The following is a 13,341-nucleotide window of genomic DNA, read 5'->3' on the forward strand; positions in this document are numbered from 1 at the left end:
CTTGTTTGACTCGAATGAAACTTACTTATGTCAAATTTCATCTATAAACGTTGAAATAATTTTCTGAAGGAAACTTTATAAAGGGAGTTAGGGTTAATTATGGGTCGATCCTCATAAAATTTGGTAGACAGAATTTGGTTCGTATTACATTTATTTGTGTGGAATTTCATCGCTACGTAATTTCGAGCATTGCAGTCATTTTCTGACGGAGACCTTATATAGGGGGTAGGGTCAATCATAAACCGATCCTCAAAAAATTTGTTAGATAGATTTTAACTTGTATGAAACTTACTTATGTCGAATTTCATCTTGATACTAGTATTTTTAAGCCGGTAATGAGCGTTAAAGTCTATTTCTGAAGGGGACCTTATATGGGGGGTAGTGTTAAATATAGACCGATCGTCATAAAATTTTGCATAGTGATTTTGGATCATAAGAAACTTACTTATGTCGAATTTCTTTTTTTTAATCAATTTATGACTGTTAAAGCTGCTTTTCGAGGGGCCACTTGTGCCACCAAATAAAGCAACCCTCTGTCTTTCGACAGACGGACAGACATGGCTAGATCGTCTTAGAATTTAATGAGGACCCAGAATATATATACTTTTGTGGCTCTATGAACAATATTTCGATGTGTTACGGAATGACAAAATCAATATACCCCCCATTATTTGAAATATTTTTTTTTTTTTTTAGAAATTAAAAAGTGACTGTGGTGTTTACATCTAAACAATATTTGTGTATTAACAGTTATAGTTAGACCACCTATTGTTCTATATTATAACACTTTATTTTTATTTTTATTAAAAAAAATTATTTGTAAAATATTTTCTTAGAACAAATTATTCAATAACTTCACATTTTCTATAAAAATTTTGCTTTAAATTACTAACGTAAATAAAAATGTACTATGTACTTACTACCTCAAAATAATAATGAATGAAAAAATAAACATGTTTTTGGGAAATACTTAATAAATAGTTCCAAATACTCATACACTCCTAGGCATGATCAAATGACAATAATTATAGAATTTTGACAATGACAATGATTACATTTTTATCTTTATATATTGTTGTTTTTTTTTTTAATTTGTTTGTATTTTTCATGAAGAAATTTTTGAACAATTTCGTTTTAATTTTTTTTTTTGGATGTTTATTATCATTATGTTTTTGTTTTTTTTTCATATATCTTCAAAATTGTTTCATAGAAGTGTAAATTTCTTATTTCCTTTGCGCTCTTAATTGAATAATTTTGACATAACAAATGTCTGTTTTTCATTTTTTATCTTTAGGGGTATTCTTTTTAGTAAAAATAACTATGTATTATATTTTCCAAAAAAATGTTTTTGACAATTTTTCAATTAAGTTTGAGAAAGAAAAAAATGTTTTATAGGAACTATATTGGTATATTAGAATAAGGTGTGTCACCAATTCATAAAACAAAACAAGTAGGAGAGTATAGTCGGGCATGGCCGACCATATAATACCCTACACCATGATTTTTACTTTTTATAAAGAAACTTTTATGTTGAATATTATCATAATTCCAAAATATTTAAGCAAAATTTATTGATAAAAAAACTAAAATTTCTAAATGAGGCCTATATAAAATAGGTCAAATATGGGCCGATCCTCGGTAAATTTGGGAAAAGGATATATTTTTAAATAACAGTTAGTTTTGTTGAGTTTCATTGCGATACAAATGGTTACAAGTATATTTGGCGTAATTATGGCATAAAAAGCCCAAATCGGGAGGTACGGTTGTATGGGGGCTAGGTGAAATAATAGACCGATTTCATGCTTTTTGGTACAGGGCAACCAGTCAGCCGGACAGACGGACGGACATGCCTTAATCGACTTAAAAAATGATTCTGAATCGATCGGTACACTTTAAGTAGGGTATTGGACCAATATTTTTGTGTGTTACAAACATCAGCACAAACGTTTAATACCCTTCCCACTATAGTGGTGTAGGGTATAACAATGAACCTATTAAAACAAATCTATATACTATTCGATAACTGGATTTTCTTTAATAATATTTTTAAGTTTTGTGATTCTTAAACAGATATCGGTTAACTACCCAAGCAGAAGAAAAATATATATTTACTACTACAAACTCAGAAATTAATAAAAATAATTTTTGAAAGTATTAGTACCAACTGTCTAGGGAATAGCTTAAAATATTCCCAAGATCACCCTTTTCAATTGTGTATTTTGAAATTTCCGCTAAGATAGCTCGTTGGAAAATGATGTGATTAATTTTTTAAAAATGTTCTAGTCTTGGCTTTTATAAGTATATATGCATGTAAATATTCTTAAACAGTTTTCTAAAAGATTCCTTTTTTTAATTTTTCTTTTGTAATATTTTTATATAGTAATTTTCTAATATACATTTATAAATATATTTTAATATATTTTTTATTTGCATACAATAATTTTTATTTATATGTATATGTTTTTTTGCTTTGTTTAATATGTATGTAATTAAACTAATTGTATTGTATAATTGTTCTAAAATTTCTTAAGGTACATTTTATGATATGTATTGTTTGTGTTTTTATAGTTTGTTTAAATATTCCCAATTTGTTTTGTTTTTTTTTAATTGTTCCGTTTGGATTTTTTTTAATAACAATAATAGTGTTTAATTATTTCATTTAATTCTGCAATAAATCTCTCATTATATCTAGAGAATCTTGTAGAGATTTGGCATAACGTGAAGCACTTGTATCTTCACATGCATAAAATGCTGAAACACAGAAGACAATTTCATCTGGATGTGGATTGTATGAACAACCATAACCTTTTGGAGTTACCGGTCCATAGCCCATAAAGCTATCGGTACTACATGCCACCTAAAGGGGGGAATTTTTAAATTTTGTTTGGTTTGGTTTTGTTTATTCTTTAATTTTGTTTAAAACACTTATAGGGACTTACAAAGGTGCATTTAATATACTTTTTTTTCTCTCAGTGCTGGGTGTATTAGGTTTTCTCTTTATACATTTTTTCACAGTGTGTGCTTTTTTTCTGTAATTAAGTGCTTTAAATGTGCTTATACAAGTTTTTTAGTGCTTTTTAATGTAATAAATAAATATAGAAAAACAAATAAATCGGTCATATTCGGCTATGGCGAATCTTATATGTCTACCTTAAGAATATTTTTTAAATATACTTATATAAAATGTTAGGTTTGATTTTAAGTCGCTATTTTATACCTCAAATCTAATAAAAATCTGCAACAACATTGTTAAATGCGAAAGAATGTCTTCAAAGAATCAATTATTGCAAACATGATTGCGTTATTGAAATTAATAGCATCGAATTCAATACAATTATTTAAGATCAGAATTTCAGTCCGACTTTTCGAGATCCTTCTTATTAAATTTTTTTTCTTAATTATTTCTTTTCAAAAATAATTAAAAAATTTTACACTAGTTCTCTTAACAATATCGAAGAGTGTATTAGGAATTTTTCTCACTAGCTTAGCAGTGCAATTTATAGATACATACATGCAATTTATTGTGCTCTTTGGTGCATTAGTGCAATTATTGGAAATATATATATAAATATACAAGATATACCTGGCTGGTAGATAGCAGGAAACACTGTGATATTTGATACGATTCATCCGTAAACAATTCATGCAATTCGCCAGTTACTTCTCGACTAGCTTCCCGAAGACCCAGTAAAGGTATATCGATGCCATTGCCCAAAATATTTTGTACCATTACTTCAGTTTGACGTGCTACCGCACAACGGAATAATTCACGTAAATAATCTTTCTGTAACAAAATAGATTTTGACATACACATGCATATATGTACATATATAATCACTTCTAACTTACACTGTATATGCTAAATTTAACTTTACGCGCTTCATCTTCCTCTTCACGATCACTTTCTAAAGCCACATTGGGTCCTTCATCCTGGCACATAGCTTTAGCCCATTCCAAGGCTTCGGTACTGGCACTGCGTATACAATCGACACGACCTAATAGAAAACGTCTAGTCGAAGCACTTTCATATGTGGCAACCAAATGTCCATATAATCTAGTTATAAACGAATGAAACGTTAAAAACGATTAACACTGTTCAGAGTGTAAATAAAAACTCACTTGTAATAGGCTAATTGTAAAGATAATTGTATATAGGCATCTGGACTAACTTGACAAGCTTTGATGAAATTCTTGCCGTAACCCTTATAGCGATAAACATAAAAGTCCAAATTATCAATGGCTCTGTAAATAAATTTGAGATATACTTTTATTGTATAATTGTAAATATATTAACTCACCTATCGACTGACTGACAGGCCGGTCCGAAACGTCTTTGAATTTCTGGAACTATTTCCCATTCCAAACGTTCGGGTGGTGGTAAATGATGTTGAGGTACACCACTGTCATCTGAGGGACTTTCCAAAATTTTCTTATAGATCTTTTCTAATAATTGAACTACCGCTATACCCTCTGAGGTGGAATGTTCATAGCACAGACCCCAGGTGCCATCAGTGCAAATAATAATTTGCATGGTCTTATCAAACCAACGATTGCCAGAATTATACTCACTACCACCGCCATGTATCATCTCATGAGCCATATTAGTTTCATCCCTCTGACCGGCATAATGCACGGATGGAGTTGCTCCTGTAAAGCCGCGAGCATTAAATGTCAATGGCAATGGTTCATCTAAACACAATACAATCAAAGCAGTTTCTATTAATTCGATGTTACGATGATTATGCTCTTCCAACTGCAAGGTGGCACGATCCTCAGCCCATTGTGTTCTTGGTTCGGCCGTTAGTAGTCCTATAGGTGGTGGTTTTGAGGGCAAACAGGGAGCATCACTTAGCACATAGAGAATTTGGGAAGCAATTTCACTCTCCGACAGTTTGCCACGATCACGAGCCTTCAGTACAATGCAATACATTTGATTGCGACAAAATACAATGACATGCTCGTCTTCGGTTTTGTGTTTTGGCAAATACTGGGAATCACGTTGTATACCAGGCCGGCGACATGAGCCTAACAAACGATAATACTGAGCCATACACAAAGGTTGATTTTTTTCACGCGATGTAGCACGTTCTTGTGGTAAGTTACCACTATCTAGCATTTCCTTGTGCACCATAATACCTTCTAAAATACGCGCCGCAAATCGGGCAACATCATGAACAGTGGTAAAACGTCTTGGCGGTAAGACCATACCAGGATTCGAATTGATTGGCAATGATAAACGTACATCCATATACATGTCGTTCAACCAGTAGTGGTAGGCCTAGAATAGAAAACATATAATTATGATTATAAAAAGTGTTAGTAACTAAGTAATTAAGAGATTAAATTGTGATAAGCATTTAGATTTTCGAGCAATTTACATAAATATTATTTTTCTTAGTTTGTGATATATTAACTCAAAGAGTTTTGTACTGCCCTAATTTTTATTTACTAAATTATCAATTAAAAGTCTTTGGTAGTGATTTGATAAGCGGTTAATTGAATTTATATATTTTCAAAATAAAGCGTCATTCAATTTTTTTTATCAATTTTACATGAACATAAAAAATAAAGTTTTTTACACAACAAGTCCAAAAATTTTATATTACTATATTAAAATGAGCAATAAATCACCATCTAACATAAGTTTTTGTTCTTATAGTACTCTACAGGCAGAAGATACTGCCATGACAAATCCTTTTTACATGGTCCATATAATAGAGAGGTTTTATAGAAGTTGGGCTATCGGCAAAAATGGTATATTGTCCCGAATATTGAGATCATATAGTGCTCTACAGGTAGACATTATCACTAATATTGCTAACAACTAGATGAGAAGTCTCGCCGAACCGCAGATAGAGATGACTGATAACATAAAGGTCTAAAGGTTGAATGTGCAATATTGCTCACCAATTAAGAGATTCATTATTTCTGTACACATCCATTAGACTACTTATGTTGGACTAAGGCTCCAATTTAACCCGAACATCTTAGGACATGTGTAGTAGGCATCTATTGTTTCCTGACTATGTACTAGATTTCCAATTTAAAATTTAGAATCTAACATAATTTCTAAATATTTAAAATTGTTTGATAATAAAATTTTGAAAGCTTGTAACTACGGTAGGTTAGGCTTTTTCAAATTTGAATCTAGCAGAATTCCTAAATATTTATAATATTTTGTTAAATGAATTTCGCAAGTTTTTTTGTGAATAGTACCAGTTTTTGGATTTCGTGCTAGACTACTGACTACTGTAGCACCAGAGTATTAAAATCCATTAAAACCCAGGTATCAGTATCACAACATCGCGTAAGAAATAACTTTTATCCCCCTATTGTCCAGTACAACAGTACCACTTCTGTATTGCTAGGAATTTCTGCTAGACCGCTGTCTGTGTCCCAGTCACTTTGTACCACCAGGACATTAAAAACATTACAGGTAGCAGTCTCACTAATTCGCGTAAGCTATAACTTTTATCCCTGAAATATTTCGTACAAAATATAAAAATGAGGATAACAGAAAATAAGTGAATGTATTTTTTTGATTTAAATATTTTGTTATTCTTACTCATTTTAGAGTAAGTCTATATAGAACTCTGAAAAAAAGCAATATTTCACATTTACATCATAATAGTTGTTTAAATAAATATTTTTGTAAAGTATTCAACGATTCGTTGTCTTGGCTTCACTGCCCAATTCTTTGTGTTTATTATCATTTCTAAAAAATATTAAAATAAGAAAAATCTTGTAAAAAGTTCAAATAAATGTTATCAAAAATATTGCTATTGATAAAGATCGAAAAAACCAAATGAATCTATTAAATTACGAAATGACAAAATTAGTTTTTATCAAAATTCATGTATATTTTTTGGTCTTTTATCTCGGTTATCTTTAACAACAAATCATTAATTTTTGGGAGAAATAAAATATATTAAAAATATTTCAAATAATTAAAGAAACAATAACAAATTTGAAAAAGTATAAATAATGAAAATTATCAAAAAATCAAAGTAGTTCATCATTTTCATCTTTTGCAAACGGATACGGAATACGAAAGAATATTTAAGATGAAAGGTAAGAAAATAAAAAATTTTACATTTTAAAAATATTTAAAAAAAAAACAAAATTTACATCTTTTATGCAGCCGGACTTTTGCTAGCCACCTTGAGCCTTGTTGCTATTGCTCAAGCCAAAAAATACGAGTTGACATGCGCTAAATCGGAACTTGGCATACGTTGGCCCAGCTATGAAAGTAACTCGGAGTATTATATATGTCCACGTTTATTTGCTAAACAAATGACTGTAACCTGTAATCCCGGAGAAGTGTTTACATTCGTTTTGCAATCCTGCACTGCTCCCAATAGATATATTCCAGCACCTGCTGTAGAAGATTTGCCACTAGCTGCTCCTATGCCCAGTAAACCTAATAAGGATGGTTTCCTTACGCCCTTGGAAATCACCAACGTTCCTCATCCCCCTGTTTTCAATCCATTGAAACCCTCACCTGTTGTTGAAATGCCCGCTCTTCAACCAGCCGTATTACCATTTGAAATTCCCAAACCCCCAGTTGCTGCTCTTGAAACACCCAAACACGAAGAAATCAAACCTGTACAAAAAGAAGAACAAGTTGTTGCAGTTGTAGAGGAGGCACCAAAACCTTTGGCTCCATTACCTCCAACTCCTGCTCCCACTCCACCAGTTGTTGCCAACGAGTCTAGTAAGAAACCGAAAAAACCAACTACCAACAAAAAGAAGTCCTCCACTAAGCCCAGCAAGAACGGCAAAAAAACCAAAACTGAAAAGGCCCCCAAGAAGACGTCTAATAAACCTAAAGCTCCAGCCAAAAAATCACCAAAAGCTTAAGTAATTAGCGCTACAACCAGGTCACACACTATAATTCAATAAATTTATATTTTATTTTCTAATAATATGAAATAAAAGATACAAGCGGAGATTAGCGATAATATTAACTATAGATTACATTACATACCTACATACATACATATGTACACTTGCAAAAATCATTGCTAAGCAAACATTACTAAATTATTTCAATATAATTACTACAATAATGCTATGATTGATACCAATGTGCCAATCGACCAAAACTTATTTTATTTATACTTATTATTTGGGTTTTTGTCGTTATCAATATCATTATTAATTAATTACTTTATGTCTACCATTTAAAAAAGGGTTTATTATACCCTTCACCTTCGTGAAAACGGTATATAGAAGTTTGATATTCAATATAATTTTCCGACCCTTTGTATGACCAAAAATTCAAAATCGATTTTATTATAAGTACCCTACAACAATTTAGTGGAGAGGATATATTGGGTTTGTGCTGATGTTTGTAACGCACAATAATATTGGTCCTATACCTATACAGAATCATTTTCTGAGTCGATTTAGCTGTGTCCGTCCGTCTGTCCATGTAAACCTTGTAATCAAACTACAAGTCACAAATTTGAAGATAATTCAATGAAATTTGGTACATTCTACATTTTATTGTCCCAGGAACGAAGTATAGACGAAGCATATTGAAAATAGTTAATATCGGTCGATTATTACACCTAGCCTCCATACAACTGAACCCGGCGAATAGGGCTTTTAAGTTCATAATTATGTGTAATATATTCGTATCTCGACAAAAAGCTGCAAAACTAAGTTCTATACTAGCCTTGACGACTATCATGAACTCTATAATTTTAGGGTCTAGCGCCTTTAAAATGCCCCCTTCAAAATTTGACTTAAATGTCCACAGTTTTATTCAATAATAAATGGCTTAAGTATATCTCAGGCAAGGTACAATTCAACTTGTATATTTTATTATGAAAACTAAATCTCATTTAATTTTTGTAACAGGTGCAGAGTTTATATGGTCGTCCTCGACCGACTATAATTTCGTACTTGTTGTTTATTATAATGTATTGTATCAAAACAAATGTCTACACAAATAATTGGACTCCTCCGACTGACAAAAAACAAAAGGCTGTATCTTTAAAAACATTAAAATATTTAAGGAAAAAGTCCAATTTATTCATTTGTATACACGCCATTGCCAACTATAATAAAACAATGCTTGTCTGTCTAAATGTTTGTTGAAATCAATTGCCCGAAGATTCCATACATCTTCGGGACCCAAATCTACCATAATTCTGTAAGACATACTATCGAGAAAGTACTTTCGTTCTTCAAAAAGTACTTTTGAATTTTCTATGAAAATGTGCATAGAAACATAATATTAAACATATAGAATCCGTAGTAAGTGAGAACCAATGAAAGATGACTTTATGGTACTTTTTCGTTTTTATCATATTGAAGTGATAACTTATAAAAGTGAATTTTTTAATTGATTATAATAATAATTCAAGAAACATAAAATTAATTCAAAACTGTAGGAAAACTAATTTTTAGTACTTTTGGTTTTTATGCACACATGCTGCCGGAAGTACGAATCATCAAGGACTTAGTTCTTACACAGAACGCACTCTGGTAAATCTGATATGAAGGAAACAAAATTTAATGGTATCACTTGTATAAGACACCTTTCACCCATCATTCCCCATCATTCCACAACATTTGACACTCTCACAATATTTATACAGGCTGGCAAGACTCGTATACACCTACATTCATCCAGGGGTGCCAGATAATTTTGAAGGAAAATCGGCAAATTTGTCAAAAAGTAATCAGCACTTATCAGCATTTTTATATTAAAAATCGGAAAATTATCGGTAATTAAAACAAGTTGGAAAGTATAGTCGGGCATGGGTGATTATTTTTAATAATAAAGCATTTAAGTTCTTTACCTTAATTCGGAAATATTTAACCAATTTGATGATAAAAAGAAAAAAAAAGAAAAAATTCGTTAGACAAGAGCCGGATGATATACGTCTGATGATATAAATTTAAGGGAAAAAATGTGCGTTTTTAATTTTTTTCGTGATCCTGTGTCCTTTCAAAAGGACTAAAAAGTTTTAAAAAGTAAATTTTTCAAAAAATATTTTAAATGTTTTATTGTCAAGCCAACAAGAAGAGTTGGGAAATATTTCGTATTGTTTTTATTTTATACCCCTATGTTGAAAATCTGTCAAAAATGCCATTTAAAATTCTTATCCTTAAAAATCTATTAAAATTTTTCAATATTATTTTTTCAAAAAAAATTGAAATATTTTGTTATACATCTTTTGATCCTGACAGAATAAACTGAAAATAATTCAAAATATTTTAAAACTCTTTTTATTAGCTTGGCATCGATCGATCCTCATAAAATTTCGAAGGGCTATTGTTGCTATACAACTTCTTAATGTTGCTATACAACTTTTTAATGTCGTATTTCGTCACTTATTATTAAGACAGTTATAAGCGATGAAGCGATTTGCTAAAGGGAACATTATATGGAAGAATAGGGTCAACAACGTCTTCGCTTAGTAAATATTTGTTAAATAGGAATACTCTTGATATGCGAAGAGTGTATTTAAAGATATGGTTCCATTAACAGTTTTTATCTCTAAAAAAGGTTTTGCTTTCCATAAAACTTGGTGTTGTTGAATTGTATTTTATAGCTTTTTATCACAGTTTAAACTGTATTTTCAGCGGGATAGCCTTCTGGCTGTTTTTGTTTGGACTCTATAAATTTAAGGACGGACATGGCTAGATCCATTAAATATATGTGAACAATTTTGTGTCAAGTGACCCAACCCAAAAAATAGATTTTAATGAAATTAGTACCAAAGTTAGTACAATTTAATAGCAGTTCATACACAATGTTTCAGCTCAATCGGTCAAGAATTTTGAAGTCAAAATTGGAGATTTTTATCATACAGGGGTTTTTTCTTTTCACCTTTTTAAATCGATTTTATGAGTTGAGTTACTTGACAGTTTTATATATTGGTATAGATTTTTTTATAGTTTTTAAACACACATTCTAATTTTATTAAAAATATCTAAGCTCCGACTCTGCAAATTTTCATAAATATATCTCTACTAGTTATCGAAAAAACTAAATACAAATATTTATAAAATTTTTATGTGCCAAATTAAAATGTTCTTTATTAAAGATTTTAATTTTTTATAATGAATAGAAAAAAACACTATACACCGAGAGCAGCCCTTTAACGAATAGTTAAGAAACAGATAAGCCAAATATAAAATAGTTTCCGTTAAAGGCATATCATCAACAAGTGTATGAATGTACATATGTATGTATGTATGTATATGTTGGAGCTTTTATCTTTTTTTATCGGTATTATTATGTTTTGCATTTGTCTCAATTTAAAAACAAAATTTTGGTAAAAATAATTATTGACAAAAACATTAGTAATTTTATGTATTTTTAACTGCTAATTTTAAGTTGTCAACGTCAAATAGTTGATATGTCATTTTGAATTTAGTTTTTTGTTTTCTTTTTAATCTTGATATCGACATTGTATTTGTCCTGATTAAAAAATAATAAAAACAACGTCAAAACGAAATGTCAATGAATGAAATCAGTGACATTTCGTATGTAATATGATTAAAAATAAATTCGAAAATTCACACACAGCTACATTGTTGACACATACATAAATTCTTATTTCCGAGTAGAATTCAAAGATATTCTGAAAATACAACTCAAGAACATTTTGTAGACATCGAAAATAAAGAAATCAAATAAATACCCAATGATTTGTAGAAAGTAATCAGTGTTAACTAAATCGTGTTTAGTGAACAACGTGAATAGTGAAGCAATTGATCCAGTATTATTAATATGAAATCTGGTAAATTATTGAAAGAAAAAACAAAATTTTTACAATAATTTTTAAATATGAATAAAAATTGTGATTTTTATAATTTAAAAAAAAATTCAATTTGTTATTAACATAATATTTGCATAATTTCAGTATTTGTTTGTACTTTAGTGTTGGCATTAGCCCATTACGCTTTTGCCGGTGTCTGTGACAGCAATGTAGACTACAATTCAACTCTTATAACTCCATGCCTCGGCAATGATATTATAGTATTATGGCCGAATTATTTAAATTTTAATACTTATTACAAATGTGTGGAATTTGGCAAACCCCAACTAATGGATTGCCCACCTAATACATACTTCACCTATTACTTCCAACAATGTACAGGTTGTGACAACTTTATTCCAGCACCTACATGCGAATATTTAAGTCAAACCACCGATGTTGAATGTGTACCTCTTGTAAAACCAACCACTGCTGCTCCTACAACTCTTAAAACTACGCCTTCCAAGACTACTCCCATAGTTACTACTGCTCCTCCTTCCACTCCTGTACCTTCGACTCCCACAACTAATAAACCTGATCCTACAACTCCCAAAACTACTAAACCACCTAAAGTTACCACAACTGTGAATCCATCACCTCCAACCGGTACCGGACCTACAACAAATGCGCCATCATCAGATATACCTCTACCTCCTATTGCATCAACAGTAAACACCAAGTACCCTACACCACCCGGCATGCCACCAACACCACCATCATTTGGCACTCCTCCATCGATAGTACAACCAAAAAATTAATAATTAAAACGTAGATTTCACATAAAAAGTATAAATTATGAACTTGCCCCAATATTGGAATTATAGTCTTCTCTTAAGTATTTAATGAAAAAATAAACACTAACAATTGCTCTAAATAATTTAAATGTTTTATTGTATTCTTACTTGCGGCACATCTTTTAGTTTAGCATACTTAGAGATAGTTGGACTTTAGGAATATATAGTGTCATGTATATTTGCATTCATTGGTTAATAGGAATTGAACATTGAATATTACCGCATGAATTCAGCTGTTAAAATATAGAATATTACCGTCTTATGCAAAAACGATTATTAAAGTTAGTAATGGTTTACTACACACTTTTTTCATATAAAAACAGGTTTTAATAACCGAAAGCCAAAGCAGCTAATGCTTTATACTATAGCAGAAATAATTTTCTGCTATACTTTATATTTTATACTTTATATAAATTATAATTTTCAATTGCAATTATTTTTTTTAAATAAATAAAAATAAATAAAATAACCATTGTTAATTTAATAATAGTTTTTGCATAAGGCAGTTAGACTTTAATAATTTTTATAAACTTGAAAAGACCGGATTTTATTTTGGAATATATTTCTTTCAAATTAAAACAATCCCATAAAAATCCACAAGCCAACGGAAAGAACAGCCGAGCTGTCTTGTCATCGTTATAGTTTCCAGCCCCAGTTTTGGGTTTGTCTATAAAAAGACCACATTCTTTTTTAAATTCCTCCTGTATTCTATTTTTATCGACCTCCAAACATTACTTTACACTCTCCTTTTGCCAGACGTTTTTTGT

The 13,341-nt window shown here is 30.6% G+C and overlaps 4 protein-coding genes across 4 annotated transcripts in view; 3 read left to right on the forward strand and 1 right to left on the reverse strand.

Moving 5' to 3' along the window:
• The window catches only part of LOC111681207 (DNA polymerase theta), a 213,196-nt gene that overhangs the window by 23,623 nt on the left and 176,232 nt on the right, over positions 1 to 13,341 (forward strand). The gene's annotated exons all lie outside the window — the stretch shown is intronic.
• The window catches only part of LOC111681257 (choline O-acetyltransferase), a 74,919-nt gene continuing 64,174 nt past the window's right edge, over positions 2,597 to 13,341 (reverse strand). The window contains exons 5-9 of the mRNA XM_046950415.1: positions 4,299 to 5,278; positions 4,120 to 4,242; positions 3,850 to 4,054; positions 3,584 to 3,784; positions 2,597 to 2,857 (exon numbers count right to left, since the gene is read on the reverse strand). Of these exons, the coding sequence (XP_046806371.1) occupies positions 2,660 to 2,857; positions 3,584 to 3,784; positions 3,850 to 4,054; positions 4,120 to 4,242; positions 4,299 to 5,278 (1,707 nt within the window). The 3' untranslated portion in view covers positions 2,597 to 2,659. The remainder of the gene's footprint in view (positions 2,858 to 3,583; positions 3,785 to 3,849; positions 4,055 to 4,119; positions 4,243 to 4,298; positions 5,279 to 13,341) is intronic.
• On the forward strand, positions 6,913 to 8,105 carry LOC111681478 (extensin). Its single transcript, XM_023443268.2, has 2 exons — positions 6,913 to 7,071; positions 7,142 to 8,105. The coding sequence occupies exons 1-2, from the start codon at positions 7,065 to 7,067 to the stop codon at positions 7,858 to 7,860; spliced, it is 726 nt and encodes a 241-aa protein (XP_023299036.2). The 5' UTR covers positions 6,913 to 7,064; the 3' UTR covers positions 7,861 to 8,105.
• LOC111681487 (peritrophin-55-like) lies at positions 11,594 to 12,663 on the forward strand. Its single transcript, XM_023443281.2, has 2 exons — positions 11,594 to 11,762; positions 11,886 to 12,663. The coding sequence occupies exons 1-2, from the start codon at positions 11,753 to 11,755 to the stop codon at positions 12,536 to 12,538; spliced, it is 663 nt and encodes a 220-aa protein (XP_023299049.1). The 5' UTR covers positions 11,594 to 11,752; the 3' UTR covers positions 12,539 to 12,663.

Source organism: Lucilia cuprina, chromosome 4, assembly GCF_022045245.1.
Source record: "Lucilia cuprina isolate Lc7/37 chromosome 4, ASM2204524v1, whole genome shotgun sequence".
NCBI classification, from domain to species: Eukaryota; Metazoa; Arthropoda; class Insecta; order Diptera; family Calliphoridae; genus Lucilia; species Lucilia cuprina.